At 43.6% G+C, this 17,749-nt stretch overlaps 1 protein-coding gene across 3 annotated transcripts in view; it reads left to right on the top strand.

Moving 5' to 3' along the window:
* Positions 1-17,749, top strand: part of LOC126470034 (endothelin-converting enzyme homolog) — a 434,767-nt gene that overhangs the window by 344,035 nt on the left and 72,983 nt on the right. For all 3 annotated transcript variants that reach the window (XM_050097524.1, XM_050097525.1, XM_050097526.1), the window contains exon 7: positions 3,602-3,772. In XM_050097524.1, the coding sequence (XP_049953481.1) occupies positions 3,602-3,772 (171 nt within the window). The remainder of the gene's footprint in view (positions 1-3,601; positions 3,773-17,749) is intronic.

Genomic DNA, 17,749 nt, shown 5'->3' with positions numbered 1-17,749 from the left:
GTTGAAAGCACCGATGATGGCTGTTAACCAATTGAAATCGATTAGGAAAAGTAAATAAATAAAACATGATTTTGCGACTGGTTGCTGCTTATTTGGTAATTTTATACCCTCATTTGACCATCGGACAGACTCCCTTGTGGACGACATAGTAACAAGCGTCTCTGGCGTAGAGAAACAACTGAAAGATTTGAAAGCAAATCAGTCACCAGGTCCAGATGGAATCCCAATTCCGTTTTACAAAGAGTACACTACGACATTGGACCCTTACTTAACTAGCATTTATCGCGAATCTCTCGCCCAGTATAAAGTTCCAAGCGACTGGGAAAAAGCACAGGTCACTCCTGTATACAAGAAGGATAAGAGAACGGACCCCCAAAATGACAGACCAATGTCTCTAAGTTCAGTTTGCTGCACAATCCTTGAACATATCTCATTTCGAATATAATAAATTTTCTTGAGACTGAGAAGCTTATGGCCACGAATCAACATGGTTTTAGAAAGTATCGCTCGTGCGAAACTCAACTTTCCCTTTTTTAACGTGATATACTGCGAACAATGGATGAAGGGCAACGAGCAGATTCGATATTTCTAGATTTCCGGAAAGCCTTTGACACGGTGTCCCATTGCATGTTGTTCACGAAGGTACGAGAATATGGAATAATTTCGCAGATATGTGAGTGGCTTGAAAACTTCCTAAGTAGAAGAATTCAATATGTTGTCCTCGACGGCGAGTGTTCATCAACGTAGAGTATCGTCAGGAGTGCCCCAGGGAAGTGTGACAGGACCGCTGTGTTTATCTATATGCATAAATGACTTGACGGACGGGGTGGGCAGCAATCTGCGGTTGCTTACTGATGATGTTGTGGTGTACGGTAAGGTGTCCAAGTTGAGTGACTATAGGAAGATACATGTTGACTTAGACAACGTTTCTAGTTGATGTGATGAATAGCAACTAGCTCTAAATGTGGAAAAATGTAAATTATGCGGATGATTAGGAAAAACCAACGTGTAATGTTCGGATAAAGCATTAGTAGTGTACTGCTTAACAAAGTCATGTCGTTAAACCCTCGAGCGTGAGCGCCGTTTTTCGTAACACGAGCGGGAGCGCGGCGCGCTTTGTAAACATGAAAAGAATAGCTTTCCTCATGTTACCGAGGTAAGTCATGCATGATCAAAATCGTAGTTTATTCTCAGTTCATTTCAATAAGGAGAAAATAAACTTACATAATATGAGCTAAACTACTGTTTTATTAAACAATAATGAAATAAATTTTCACTACAACTCTTTTGCCAAGGACTGGTATTAAAGAGGCAGTAATGATGCATTCGAAGAATTAAGCAGTGCAGTTGCATCAGATCTCGTTCAGCTGCTTATTAGATCACTAATTATCTCGTAGACAACTGCCTCAATGTGGGATTATGTTTCTGTTTCCTAACTGGGATCATTTTTTTTTAACTGATCGTAAATTTTTTCTCGCCAAGCTCGTTTTGTATTTTATATTACTGCTGCTCCCTTGGACATACGACAACGCAATTTTTCGCTGTGTTACCTAAAGCAATACTGAAGGAATAGGTATAGGTTTGCAGCTGCGAAACAAAAATGGAAGCGCATAAAATAATTTTATTTTTGGTTGGCGCATTTTATACACATGGAACGCATGCTCGAGGGTTAAATATCTGAGGGTAACGTTGCAAAGCGATACGAAGTGGAACTAACATGTGAGGGTGTGGTAGGAATGGCGAATGATCGACTTCGGTTTATTGGGAGAATTTTAAGAAAGTGTGGTTCATCTGTAAAGGAGACCGCATATAGGTCGCTCGTGCAACCTGTTCTTGAGTACTACTCGAGTGTTTGCGATCCGTACCAGGCCGGATTGAAAGAGGACATCAAAGCAAATCGGAGGCGGGGTGCTAGATTTGTTACCAGTAGGTTCGACCAACACGTAAGTATGAGGTGCATTCAAGTTCTAAGGCCTCCGTTTTTTATTCTCTGGACTGGAAAGAGATACAAACATGCGCATTGTTTTAAAATGAGGCGGCGTTCATTGTCAATACGTCCCAGAGATGGCAGCACCATACGGCAGATGGAATTTTACCGCCAGCGGCGAGAATGAGAACTGTTTCAAATACTTAAAATGGCGACGTTTTCCTTACTTGAACAGCGTGCAATCATTCGTTTTCTGAATTTGCGTGGTGTGAAACCAATTGAAATTCATCGACAGTTGAAGGAGACATGTGGTGATGGAGTTATGGATGTGTTGAAAGTGTGTTCGTGGGTGCGACAGTTTAATGAAGGCAGAACATCGTGTGACAACAAACCAAAACAACCTCGGGCTCGCACAAGCCGGTCTGACGACGTGATCGAGAAAGTGGAGAGAATTGTTTTGGGGGATCGCCGAATGACTGTTGAACAGATCGCATCCAGAGTTGGCGTTTCTGTGGGTTCTGTGCACACAATCCTGCATGACGACCTGAAAATGCGAAAAGTGTCATCCAGGTGGGTGCCACGAACGCTGACGGACGACCACATGGCTGCCCATGTGGCATGTTGCCAAGCAATGTTGACGCGTAACGACAGCATGAATGGGACTTTCTTTTCGTCGGTTGTGACAATGGATGAGACGTGGATGCCATTTTTCAATCCAGAAACATAGCGCCAGTCAGCTCAATGGAAGCACACAGATTCAACGCCACCAAAAAAATTTCGGGTAAGCGCCAGTGCTGAAAAAATGATGGTGTCCATGTTCTGGGACAGCGAGGGCGTAATCCTGAGCCATTGAGTTCCAAAGGGCACTACGGTAATAGGTGCATCCTACGAAAATGTTTTGAAGAACAAATTCCTTCCTGCACTGTAACAAAAACGTCTGGGAAGGGCTGCGCGTGTGCTGTTTCACCAAGACAACGCACCCGCACATCGAGCTAACGTTACGCAACAGTTTCTTCGTGATAACAACTTTGAAGTGATTCCTCATGCTCCCTACTCATATGACCTGGCTCCTAGTGACTTTTGGCTTTTTCCAACAATGAAAGACACTCTCCGTGGCAGCACATTCACCAGCCGTGCTGCTATTGCCTCAGCGATTTTCCAGTGGTCAAAACAGACTCCTAAGGAAGCCTTCGCCGCTGCCATAGAATCATGGAGTCAGCGTTGTGAAAAATGTGTACGTCTGCAGGGCGATTACGTCGAGAAGTAACGCCAGTTTCATCGATTTCGGGTGAGTAGTTAATTAGAAAAAAAAATCGGAGACCTTAGAACTTGAATGCACCTCGTATTACGGAGATATTTCGGGAACTCAAATGGAAATCCCTGGAGGGAAGGCGACGTTCTTTTCGAGAAACACTGTTAAGACAATTTAGAGAATCGTCAGTGCGGTGGCTTGCGGAATATCTATGTAGATGTAGATGAAGATGTAGATGAAGATTTTTGGTGGCCTGCTACATACGTAGGTTCTTATGCTTGCCTATATTGTATTAGAAACAAGTAGAATTTCAAAGTAGCAGTAAGATAATACGTAAATTAAAATATCACATGGTATTATAAAAATTATAAATAATTAATATTTTGTTCCTTTTTGTTACTAATAACTGTCATTCTTCTTAGATTGGTGTGCTGCTTGGTGGTGAAGAGAAGAACGTGCGCACTCAGATGAAGGCGGTAATAAAGTTTGAAACAGAATTAGCAAAAATCATGTCACCACAAGAAGACAGAAGGGATGAAGAGAAGCTGTATAACAACATGGAGCTGGATTTGGTGCAAGCGAAGGCCCCCTTTGTAAGTTCCATCTATTCTCATTGCTATGCCTGCAAATAAGATTTATAAATGTTTGCTTTTCTTATAATACTACATTAAAAAGTCGGAAATGAAATTTAGTAAATAAAATCTCTTCTTAGCAAATAATGTATGTATATTTGCTTCGAGGTCAGTATGTATTAGATGTTATTTCAGCACTTTTTTCTCGCTACGTCATTTCTGAGAACTACTTGTTATGGGTCAAAATGATTAACTAGAGAGTTTCAAAAACGTTCATCGATTTCACACCACACATCTTCTACAGGGATAAAAGTAGAAACTTGGAGTAGAATTCAACTCATGCAACTTCTCGGCAGTATCTCTTGAAATGATGGCATTTGACATTATTGATGGTGATCCGTCCGTCGGATGGGGGCGTTAAGTTTGTCGGTGGTCTTGGTGCTATTCGTGAGGAGTAGGCTATGCACCGGCATCGTGTTTTACATTCTCTCTTCTGTCATCATCATTCAACACAAACATAACACCGCACAATACATGCATGCGTTACACTCACCTGTACTATACAATTACACATACGCCACAATTGTCGCATATCCGGAAGGAGAGGGGCCAATGTGCGCGTAGGAAGAACAGTTTCCGACAGGCAGCTGAACCTACGCTCGTTCGATTTCCAGCCGGATCGGGGATTTTCTCCGCCCAGGGACTGGATGTTTGTGTTGTCCTCATCATCTCATCAATATTCACGAAGTGGCGAGATTGGAAATGGAAAGACTGGAAACTTGTACGGGTGCTGATGACCACGATGTTGAGCGCCCCACAAACCAACATCATCATTGTCATCCATGTGAAAAGGTTTCCGCCGTGATTGTGGCCTCACGGCGGTAACTAACAGCCTTTGAACGCGGAACTGGTAGTTTGAGCTAGACCCATGGGACGTTCCATCTTGGAAATCGTTTGAGAATTCAATATTCCGAGATCCACAGCATCAGAGTGTGCCGATAATACCAGATATCAGGCACTGCATCTCGCCACGGACAACGCAACGGTTGACGGCCTTCACTTAACAACCCAGAGAAGCGGTGTTTGCTAGAGTTACCAGAGCTAACAGGCGACCAATAATGCGTGAAATAACCGTAGAAATTGCGTTGATTGGCTGTTCCGTCGGTTCTTGGTAGAATAGTCTACACATTATGAATGAAACACACACAACTTTGATGTAATATTCTACATCAATGAATTTGGCGATAATGGGCTATGGCAGTGCACACCCTCGACGCCATGGAACCGATTTGTCAATAAGGCACAGTGCAAGCTGGTGGTGGCTCGATAATGGTATAGACTGTGTTTACATGGAGTGAACTGGGTCCTCTGGCCCAGCTGAACCGATCATTGACTGGAAAAGGTTAGGTTCGGCTACCTGAAGACCATTTGCAGCCATTCATGGACTCCATGTTCCCGAGCAACAAAGGAATTTTTTATGGATGACAGTCTGCCATGTCGCCGGACCACAATTTTTCCCGATTGATTTGAAGAACATTCTAGACAGTTTAAGCGAATGATTTGGCCATCCAGATCGCCCGACATGAATCCCATCGAACATGTGTGGGACACAATCGAGAGCACGGTTCGTGCATAAAATCCTGCACCGGCAATAATTTCGTAATTATTTACACCTACAGAGGCAGATGGCTCAGTATTTCTGCAGTGGACTTGCAACGGCTTGTTGAGTCCATGCCACGTCGAGTTGTTGCACTACGCCAGCCAAATGGAGATCCGACACGTTATTAGGAGGTAGTCCATGACTTTTGTCACATCAGTGTATTAGGTGGTTAAATCAAGTAACTAGCAGGGAGGTACTGATTCGAATTGGGGAAAAAAAGCAATTCATGATACAGCTTGACTAAAAGAAGCAGTCGGTTGACAGGACACATCTTGTTTATGATGGAATCGTCAGTTTGGTTAAAGAGGAAAGAGTGGGGAATTAAACCTGTAGAGAGGGACCAAGGAATGAATGCAGTAAGGAGATTCAAACGGATGCAGGTTTCAGTAGTTATTTGGAGATTTAGAGGCTTTCACAGGACACAATAGCGTGAAGAGCTGCATCAAACCAGTCTTCGGACTGATAAACAACATGGCACTTTACCTTCTACAGCGTAAGCGGAGTTCTGATCTCGCATTGTACAATTGGTGTCCACTGTCGCTTGATATCACTATACGAGATTATTTCGGATGGTTCGTTAAAGACTCTGTCTCTATGCCAACCCATACAACTACTTTGGATGGACTATGACGCCGTATTTAACAGCAGGGACTGCAGTATTTCCAGAAATGGTCACAAAGTATGGGGCGAGCTTATTATCGTTTGGATGCTGGACCTGCCTCTGGTGGAGTGCACATTTGACTTGGATGAAAGGTAAACGAAAACTTTTGATCCTAATCGCAACTGTAAAAAGTATATCAGTTTTGCATCTACATGAATATAAAATTTATACCCTTGTAAAACTGGGAGGTTCTTTTGAAAATAAAATCTTTTTTAGTCCCATGCGTAAAAACTCACTGGTGACTACGTAAGAACCTCAAAAAAATGCACATCTTTTTTAACTATATATCCTACTGAAATATGCCATCCAGTAGTTTCCTCAAGGGAGCGCCTTCTCTTTTGTGGGAGGAAATGAAAGACAATAAAAAAAGAATATAAGAACGAAATGTGAGGGACGGACCACCATCACGTCAATGGCGGACCGCAAGTTGCCCATGGACCGCGGACTGTGCATCTCTGATGATAAAGATATATAGTCTTCAACATGAAATCGGATGAACTTGTTTGGAACAACCTGTAATTACTAACTAAATCAACAACCAGGAGAGAATTCCTACGTAAATGATTTTCTTTTACAAATACACTACAAGTTTAATTTACACTGAAGTGCCAAAGAAACTGGGTTAGACATGCGTATTCAAATACAGAGATATGTGAACAGGCAGAATACGGCGCTACTTTCGGCAACGACTATATAAGACAAGCATCTGGCGCAGTTGTTAGATCGGTTACTGCTGCTACAATGGCAGGTTATCAAAATTTAAACGAGTTTTAACGTGGTGTTACAGTCGGCGCACCAGCAATGGGACACAGGATCTCCGAGGTAGCGACGAAGTGATTTTCCCGTACGACCATTTCACGAATGAACCGTGAATCCGGTAAAACATCAAATCTCCGGCATCGCTGCGGCCGGAAAAAGATCCTGCAGGAACGGGACCAACGACGACTGAAGAGAATCGTTCAACGTGACAGAAGTGCAACCCTACCGCAAATTGCTGCAGATTTCAATGCTGGGCCATCAACAAGTGCCAGCTTGCGAACCATTCAACGAAACATCATCGATATGGGATGTCTGAGCCGAAGGCCCACTCGTGTACCCTTGATGACCACATGACACAAAGCTTTACGCCTCGCCTGGGCCCGTTAACACAGACATTGGACTGTTGATGACTGGAAACATGTTGCCTGGTCGGACGAGTCTCGTTTCAAATTGTATCGAGCGGATAGACGTGTACGGACATGGAGACAACCTCATGAATCCATGGTTCTGCATGACAGCAGGGGGCTGTTCTACCTGCTGGAGACTCTGTAATTGTGTGGGGCGTGTACAGCTGGAGTGATATGGAACCCCTGTGACGTCTAGATACGACTCTGACAGGTGATACGTACGTAAGCATCCTGTCTGATCACTTGCATCCATTCATGTCCATTGTGCATTCTGACGGACTTTGGCAATTCCATCAGGACAATCTACACACCACACATCCAGAATTGTTGCAAAGTGGCACCAGGAACACTCTTCTGAGTTGAAACACTTCCGCTGGTCACCTAACTCCTCATACATGAACATTATTGAACGTATCTGGGATGCCTGGCATCGTGCTGTTCAGAAGAGATCTCCACCCCCTCGCACGCTTGCTGATTTATGGACCGCACTGCAGGATTCATGATGTCAGTTTCCTTCAGTCCACTTCAGATATTAGTCAAGTCCATGCTACGTCGTGTTGCGGGGGCACTACACGATATAATTTCCTGTCTATTCATTTTTTAAGCTGATCATTTTCTCTGATTGTTCTTGCCAAGTGAATAAACGAGATCGATGAGCTGGGCTAAATATTTTATAAACGTCTGGCTGCCGGGATCGTATGTTTAGATTAGTGTCTTTGTACTTTCAATAACTTTTGTAACTCTTGCTGGACTGATGTAGGCCATGAGTGCTGGTGCAATGCAGACGTGCGAAGGGGAGAGGGACGTATCTGGTGTACGGGTCTATTACTTCATGTAATGCAACCAGCGCTCAACAGGTCCGAGCGCTGATGCGTCTACTCAGTTTGATGACAGTCACGATAAGGTTTCACCTCTGTATAGGACAAATCGTGCTAGCTTCTGAGTTGCGTCGCTTCCCTAAAAAAAGTAACGATGTTTTCTATATGGCACAAGAGAGTCGACTGCATTCAGTCCGATAGAGAGTCATGTTAGTTATCCATAGAAGTAGAAACTTACGCATCCGAACAATTTTTGCATTTATTGGAAAGCTACTTAGATACAAAAGGAAAAATTTAATAATACGGACAGCGACGGACGTCCACTGTCTGTGATTCCATTGAAGCATTTAGTAGGCTGTAACAGCCCGTTCCAATTATATGAAAGGAACCTGCGCTAATACTGCGAGAGAAAACCATCTAGGACAAGAGGATAAGCCGCTTAGTGCAGTGGGACCATATAACAAAGGAAACTAATTAGTCTAATCAGTCTATCACAGATAGGTTCCAAACTGAAAATAATACAGAGAAGAAGTTCTCAATGCAGACAAAAGGTGCAATGAGAAACAGCAGGAAGATCATAACAATGGTAACATAAAATCTGAAGTGATGCAGAAAGAGGCAAAATGTAGTTTCAAGGAAGTTATAAAGTGCTAAGGCATAAGTATAGAGAATCCCAGTATACAACGTTGAGCAGAACAATCGATACAAGAGTCCCAAACAACGAAAAATCTGGAACGAAACAAACAGACGATGTTTGCTGATAAAGTTTTAAAAAATGTGAGATGGAGGAACAGGGAGACTTCAGTCTGAAGAGATACTGCAGGTGGGAGGAAATGAATTATAGAGACACAAACATCAGTTTCATAATTTAATTGGGCAGAATCCTCAGAATTTTTACAGCACACGTAAGAAGTACAAGACTATAAATAGACATTGGGAACAAAAATTAAATCCAAGCTGACAAAAGATATCGAATTTAGGCGAAAATGAATACGCAGTGGACTTAAACATCTGATATGAATCAACACTTAATATCAATAGTGAACTATTTGTTGGCTGATATGAATCAACACTTAATATCAATAGTGAACTATTTGTTGGCTTGAACATTCTTATAAAATAAGGTATAAGTTTCAGTTTGATACCAACAGTAGGTAATGATAGAGACACAGCCATTTAGAATCAAAATGTACTGGTAGTTAATATTTACATTCTGTGTCGGTGAGATCATACATGAGACAGATGAGAAGAAATTTTAGCATTTCAGCTGTGTGATTGGAAAAGCTGAATTCTAGAACTATAATTATTCTAATGAGTTGAGGATTTTAATAGATGGGCTTAATACGAAGGACGCGTTGGTGCAGGTACACCCTAGTCGAAAAATCTTTTCTTATGCAGTTGCATCAGCTGCTGGTGGCCGAGTTACGTTCTCTGTTACGGAATATACACTCCTGGAAATGGAAAAAAGAACACATTGACACCAGTGTGTCAGACCCACCATACTTGCTCCGGACACTGCGAGAGGGCTGTACAAGCAATGATCACACGCACGGCACAGCGGACACACCAGGAACCGCGGTGTTGGCCGTCGAATGGCGCTAGCTGCGCAGCATTTGTGCACCGCCGCCGTCAGTGTCAGACAGTTTGCCGTAGCATACGGAGCTCCATCGCAGTCTTTAACACTGGTAGCATGCCGCGACAGCGTGGACGTGAACCGTATGTGCAGTTGACGGACTTTGAGCGAGGGCGTATAGTGGGCATGCGGGAGGCCGGGTGGACGTACCGCCGAATTGCTCAACACGTGGGGCGTGAGGTCTCCACAGTACATCGATGTTGTCGCCAGTGGTCAGCGGAAGGTGCACGTGCCCGTCGACCTGGGACCGGACCGCAGCGACGCACGGATGCACGCCAAGACCGTAGGATCCTACGCAGTGCCGTAGGGGACCGCACCGCCACTTCCCAGCAAATTAGGGACACTGTTGCTGCTGGGGTATCGGCGAGGACCATTCGCAACCGTCTCCATGAAGCTGGGCTACGGTCCCGCACACCGTTAGGCCGTCTTCCGCTCACGCCCCAACATCGTGCAGCCCGTCTCCAGTGGTGTCGCGACAGGCGTGAATGGAGGGACGAATGGAGACGTGTCGTCTTCAGCGATGAGAGTCGCTTCTGCCTTGGTGCCAATGATGGTCGTATGCGTGTTTGGCGCCGTGCAGGTGAGCGCCACAATCAGGACTGCATACGACCGAGGCACACAGGGCCAACACCCGGCATCATGGTGTGGGGAGCGATCTCCTACACTGGCCGTACACCACTGGTGATCGTCGAGGGGACACTGAATAGTGCACGGTACATCCAAACCGTCATCGAACCCATCGTTCTACCATTCCTAGACCGGCAAGGGAACTTGCTGTTCCAACAGGACAATGCACGTCCGCATGTATCCCGTGCCACCCAACGTGCTCTAGAAGGTGTAAGTCAACTACCCTGGCCAGCAAGATCTCCGGATCTGTCCCCCATTGAGCATGTTTGGGACTGGATGAAGCGTCGTCTCACGCGGTCTGCACGTCCAGCACGAACGCTGGTCCAACTGAGGCGCCAGGTGGAAATGGCATGGCAAGCCGTTCCACAGGACTACATCCAGCATCTGTACGATCGTCTCCATGGGAGAATAGCAGCCTGCATTGCTGCAAAAGGTGGATATACACTGTACTAGTGCCGACATTATGCATGCTCTGTTGCCTGTGTCTATGTGCCTGTGGTTCTGTCAGTGTGATCATGTGATGTATCTGACCTCAGGAATGTGTCAATAAAGTTTCCCCTTCCTGGGACAATGAATTCACGGTGTTCTTATTTCAATTTCCAGGAGTGTAGTTGTTTAGGAATGGTTCTTGGGAGCGTATATCTGGCCACTGAGTGCTTCAGATTGTTATGTGCGGCACATCTGATTAATGGTTAACTGCAAACAACTGTTTGGAGACTTCGTAGTCATATTCGTAGTCAACTGTTTGGAGAGTCTAGCCGACCAATATTTTTCTCACTTAAGAAAGATCGAGTTGTGAGTCGATCTTGGAACCTTTGTATTCTGCAACAAAGAAAGTATCAGCAACCAATTTCGTATTGACTAGAGTATGTTAAGCTAAAACAGAATCCTTGTTGCGCTACTCCAAAGTCAAAGCTTAGAATAAACACACAATAGAATTTTACTTTATATGTCAAAGAGACTTTTACCATAAACCGTTGTGTTGGACTCAAAACATCTTGCCCTTGAGGACAGCGAAGTCAAAAGTTGCCCCTTTAATCCAACAGTCGTTTCTATGAAAGAAACGAAAAAGACAAAACTTCCTCTCTATATCATTTAGTTAGAGATGAAAAACGAGCACGTTAAAAAATAATAATACAGTTAACAGTTAGGAGCAGAACACGAGTGCATACATATGCGTAAATTAGGTTACAGGTGATGGGTTGTTTTACGAATTTGTACTTGGAGGCAGACAGGAGTCTAACTTCATAAACGAAATAATTAATTGTGAATACGAGTATGATAAAGGACTTATGAGTGAATATCCCAACAAGAAATTTTTAACAATTAAAGTCTTTCCACAGCACCTAATTTAGATGGCTTCCCTCTGAAATTTAATTTGGTACATTGGGATATTTTTCCGGGAAGAAATCACTGACATGTATAGCGAACTACTAAGAGAATCACGTATGCCTCATCAGTTCTCCAGCTCAGGCGCTGCAGTCATGGACTGTGCGGCCGGTCCCGGCGGAGGTTCGAGTCCTCCCTCGGGCATGGGTGTGTGTGTTTGTCCTTAGGATAATTTAGGTTAAGTAGTGTGTAAGCTTAGGGACTGATGACCTCAGCACTTAAGTCACTAAGATCTCACACACCTTTTTTTTATTTCTCCAGCTCGTGGTTGTACTTGTCGCCTAGGTTAATGACGCAAATGAGATAAAAGACTATACACCAAATGCGTTGCACAAGGTGGGCTATAAAATATTAGCATGGCTGATCAATGACTGAATAAAGCCACTTTTCACCATAATGTTAGGTCCGAATCATGCAGAAATATGACATATATCTTATTTTATTTCTATTTTCTATTTTACACGTCTATTTCCGTAGGACCAAATTGAGAAGCAAATCTCAAAGTTCGTGGAACGTGTCAGTACATGAAATTACAACATAACTGTAATAATACATAAAATAAAATGTTTATGAACCCAAAAAAGACAAGTCATAAGTTTATGTAAACGCAATCAACAATATAACACAGGAATCAGCTTAATTTTTCAAGGAACTCCTCGACAGAATAGAAGGAGTGGAGGAGTGACCCAGGAGGAAACTCTTCAGCTGCGATTTGAAAGCGCGTGGATTACTACTAAGATTTATGAATTCTTGTAGTAGCACATATATATATATATATATATATATATATATATAGAGAGAGAGAGAGAGAGAGAGAGAGAGAGAGAGAGAGAGAGAGACAGACAGACAGACAGACAGAGAGAGAGGCAGGCCAGAGTCAGAACACCCGGACTAGTGAACAGGGGTCAACAAGAGTTCGCGAACTTCACCACTTATTGGCGCAAACGCCTGTTTCTGAGCCCAAAATATATCCTTTGAGAATGGGAAGAGTTACCCCAAAATATGATACCATACGTCATAAGCGAATGAAAAAAAAAGAAAAAAAAAGTAGACTACTTTTCGTGTCGAACTTACTTCAAATACCGTTCAAATAGTATAAACGACAGCATTAAGTCATTGAACAAGATCATTAACGTGGGCTATCCACGATAGTTTACTATCTGTCTGAGCATCAACAAATTTCAACTGTTCAGTTTCACTAATCATATGCCCATTCTGAGAAATTAAAACATTGGCTTTGTTGGACTTTGTGTTAGAAAATGTAAAAACTGAGTCTTACTGTGATTTATCGATAATTTATTTTCTATATCCATGAAGTTATCTCACGAAATGCACTATTTGAAACACTGCCAATGTTGCACGCAACATCATTTACTAGTGTCATCAGCAAACAGAAATATTTTAGAATTCCCTGTAACACTAGGGGCATATCATTTAAACAAAAAAGGAACAGGAATGGCCTCACCACTGATCCGTTGGGCGCCCTCCATTTGACCGTGCCCCACTCAGACCCCACATCATAGCCATTCTCAAAACTGTGGGTAATGACCTTTTGCTGTCTGTTGTTAAAGTAAGAGGTGAACCTGTTGTGAGCAACTCCCCGTATACCGTAATAGTCCAATTTCTGGAGCAATACTTGTGATCGACACAACCAAACGCCTTAGTTAGATCAAAGAAGATGCCTAGCATTCAAAACATTTTGTTTTATCCATCCAGTACCTCACAGAGAAAAGAGGATATCAAATTTTCAGTTGTTAAACCGCTTCTAAAACCGAACTGTACATATGATAGCAAATTATGTAAAATAAAATGATCAATTATTCTTATATATACAGCCTTTTCCATAACTTTAGCAAACACTGATGGCATAGAAATAGGTCAAAATTGTCTACATTATCTGTTTCTCCCTTTTTATAAAGCGGCTATACTACTGAGTTATTTAATTTTCTAGGAAATTGACCATTCTTAAAGGAAAAATTACAAATATGGCCACGTACAGGGCTAATTTGTGCAGCACAGTACTTTAATATTCTGCTAGGTACTCCATCATATCTATGCGAGTTCTTGATATCTCAAAGGCCTTTGATGATCTCCCAGAGGCCTTTGATTGTGTAAATCATGGAATTCTTTTAGATAAGCTAAATCATTATGGTTTGAGGGGGACAGTGCATAAATGGTTTAATTCATACTTCACTGGAAGAATGCAGAAAGTTGAAATAAGTGGTTCATGTAATGTTAAAACAACAGCTGATTCTTCAAACTGGGGGGGGGGGGGGGGGCTATCAAGTACGGGGTCCCACAGGGTTCAGTCTTAGGTCCTTTACTGTTCTTGATATACATTAATGACTTACCATTCCACATCGATGAAGATGCAAAGTTAGTTCTTTTTGCTGATGATACAAGTACAGAGTGTCGGTTAGACCGTCAGTGAGAGAGCACTTCGATTTCCTGCTGCTAATAAGGCGAGTACACCGTTCGCTTGTTACACATTTTTACGAGCTTCAAACAGGTACAACTTATTTTCAGTTATCTGGGTAGTTACTATTTTATTTTTGTAATTTCTTGCGTGTTTGAGTGCCTACTAGACACAACCTTTTATTTTAATAACAGTGTAGTGTACAGTATCGCCGTTGCTATCGACCCTCGTATCGTACAGGCTTTTGTTTGTTTGGTTAGAACAGCTCAGTGTCGGTTAGACCGTCAGTGAGAGAGCACTTCGATTTCCTGCTGCTAATAAGGCGAGTACACCGTTCGCTTGTTACACATTTTTACGAGCTTCAAACAGGTACAACTTATTTTCAGTTATCTGGGTAGTTACTATTTTATTTTTGTAATTTCTTGCGTGTTTGAGTGCCTACTAGACACAACCGTTTATTTTAATAACAGTGTAGTGTACAGTATCGCCGTTGCTATCGACCCTCGTATCGTACAGGCTTTTGTTTGTTTGGTTAGAACAGCTCAGTGTCGGTTAGACCGTCAGTGAGAGAGCACTTCGATTTCCTGCTGCTAATAAGGCGAGTACACCGTTCGCTTGTAGGGTAAACATAGTCATGTGTAGGGACTGTGGTTGTTGTGAGCGGACGCAAGGAGAATTGGCCACTCTTCGGGGGCAGGTGGAGGCTTTGTCTGTTAGGCTCATCGAGCTCGAGGCGCAGGCGTCGGCTCGTAGTGGCGTTGGGGCAACTGTGGTGAGACCTATGCCTACTTCGGTGGCCTTGGAATCGCATGGAACCCCTGATGTCGCTGCGTCTTCCGGCAGTGAGCATCTTACCGGTCAGCCATCACTCCAGGGTGAATGGCGGACAGTGGTGGGCTCGCGCGTGCCTGGCCGAAAGGCGAAGGTGGGATCTGGCCGCGTGGCAGCTGCCTTACCCCTTTCCAACAGGTACGGGGTGCTTCCTAGTGGTGATGACATCGTTTCCGAGCCACCACAGGATGCCTCGCCTGTTGGGCCAGTGGCCGATTCTCCGGCAAGGTCCCGACAGTCACAGGGGGCGGGCCTATTAGTTATAGGGAGCTCCAACTTTAGGCGGGTTATGGAGCCCCTTAGGAAAATAGCGGGTAGGTCGGGGAAGAATGCCAGTGTGCACTCGGTGTGCTTGCCGGGGGGTCTCGTCCGTAATGTGGAGGAGGCCCTTCCGGCAGCTATTGAACGCACTGGGTGTGACCGGCTGCAGATAGTAGCACATGTCGGAACGAATGACGCCTGCCGCTTGGGTTCTGAGGCCATCCTTGGTTCCTTCCGGCGGCTGGCTGATTTGGTGAAGACAACCAGCATCGCACGCGGAGTGCAAGCTGAGCTTAATATCTGCAGCATAGTGCCCAGAGTCGATCGCGGTCCTCTGGTTTGGAGCCGTGTGGAGGGTCTAAACCAGAGGCTCAGACGACTCTGCGACTATAATGGTTGCAAATTCATCGACCTCCGTTATTGGGTGGAGAACTGTAGGGCCCCCCTAGACAGGTCAGGCGTGCACTACACACCGGAAGCAGCTACTAGGGTAGCAGAGTACGTGTGGCGTGCACACGGGGGTTTTTTAGGTTAGAGGGACCCCCCTTTGGGCGAAACGATAAAATACCTGACGGCTTACCAGAGAGGACATTATCATCGTTGATAAAGAACGTCCGTCCTCAGAGACCAAAAACAGGAAAAGTCAACGTAATATTGGTAAACTGCAGGAGTATCCAGGGCAAGGTTCCTGAATTAGTATCTCTTATTGAAGGAAATAGTGCGCATATAGTATTAGGAACGGAAAGTTGGTTAAAACCGGAAGTGAACAGTAACGAAATCCTAGACACAGAATGGAATATATACCGCAAGGATAGGATAAACGCCAATGGTGGAGGAGTATTTATAGCAGTAAAGAATTCAATAATATCCAGTGAAGTTATTAGCGAATGCGAATGTGAAATAATCTGGGTTAAGTTAAGTATCAAAGGTGGGTCAGATATGATAGTCGGATGCTTCTATAGACCACCTGCATCAGCAACCGTAGTAGTTGAGCGCCTCAGAGAGAACCTGCAGAACGTCGTGAAGAAGTTTCGTGATCATACTATTGTAATAGGGGGAGACTTCAATCTACCAGGTATAGAATGGGATAGTCACACAATCAGAACTGGAGCCAGGGACAGAGACTCTTGTGACATTATCCTGACTGCCTTGTCCGAGAATTACTTCGAGCAGATAGTTAGAGAACCAACTCGTGAAGCTAACGTTTTAGACCTCATAGCAACAAATAGACCGGAACTTTTCGACTCCGTGAATGTAGAAGAGGGTATCAGTGATCATAAGTCAGTGGTTGCATCAATGACTACAAGTGTAATAAGAAATGCCAAGAAAGGAAGGAAAATATATTTGCTTAACAAGAGTGATAGGGCACAAATCGCAGAATATCTGAGTGACCACCATCAAACGTTCATTTCTGAGGAAGAGGATGTGGAACAAAAATGGAAAAAATTCAGAAACATCGTCCAGTACGCCTTAGATAAGTTCGTACCGACTAAGGTCCAAAGCGAGGGGAAAGATCCACCGTGGTATAACAATCATGTACGAAAGGTACTACGGAAACAAAGAAAGCTTCATCATAGGTTTAAGAGTAGTCGAATCATAGCTGATAAGGAAAAGCTGAACGAAGCGAAAAAGAGCGTAAAGAGAGCAATGAGAGAAGCATTCAACGAATTCGAACATAAAACATTGGCAAACAATCTAAACAAGAACCCTAAAAAGTTTTGGTCATATGTAAAATCGGTAAGCGGATCTAAATCCCCTATTCAGTCACTCGTTGACCACGATGGCACCGAAACAGAGGACGACCGAAGAAAGGCAGAAATACTGAATTCAGTGTTCCGAAACTGTTTCACTGCGGAAAATCGTAACACGGTTCCTGACTTCAGCCGTCGCACGGACGCCAAAATGGAAAATATTGAAATAAACGATATCGGAATTGAAAAACAACTGCTATCACTTAGTAGCGGAAAAGCATCCGGACCAGACGAGATACCCTTAAGATTCTACAGTGATTATGCTAGAGAACTTGCCCCCTTTCTATCAGCAATTTATCGTAGATCGCTGGAAGAACGTAAAGTACCTAGCGACTGGAAGAAAGCGCAGGTCGTTCCCATTTTCAAGAAGGGTCATAAATCAGATGCGAATAATTATAGGCCTATTTCGCTTACGTCAATCTGTTGTAGAATAATGGAACATGTTTTGTGTTCTCGTATTATGACGTTCTTAGATAATACAAATCTCCTTCATCATAACCAACATGGATTCCGCAAACAGAGATCATGTGAAACTCAGCTCGCCCTATTTGCCCAAGAAATTCACAGTGCCGTAGACACTGGCGAGCAGATTGATGCCGTATTCCTGGACTTCAGGAAGGCATTTGATACGGTTCCGCACTTACGTTTAGTGAAAAAAATACGAGCTTACGGAATATCGGACCAGGTTTGTGATTGGATTCAGGATTTCCTAGAAGAAAGAACACAACATGTCATTCTTAACGGTTCAAAATCTGCAGATGTAGAGGTAATTTCGGGAGTACCGC

This window comes from Schistocerca serialis, chromosome 3, assembly GCF_023864345.2.
Source record: "Schistocerca serialis cubense isolate TAMUIC-IGC-003099 chromosome 3, iqSchSeri2.2, whole genome shotgun sequence".
Taxonomy (NCBI): Eukaryota; Metazoa; Arthropoda; class Insecta; order Orthoptera; family Acrididae; genus Schistocerca; species Schistocerca serialis.
Note: the sequence above shows the minus strand (reverse complement) of the source record. Positions and strands in the feature narration are given on the sequence as shown.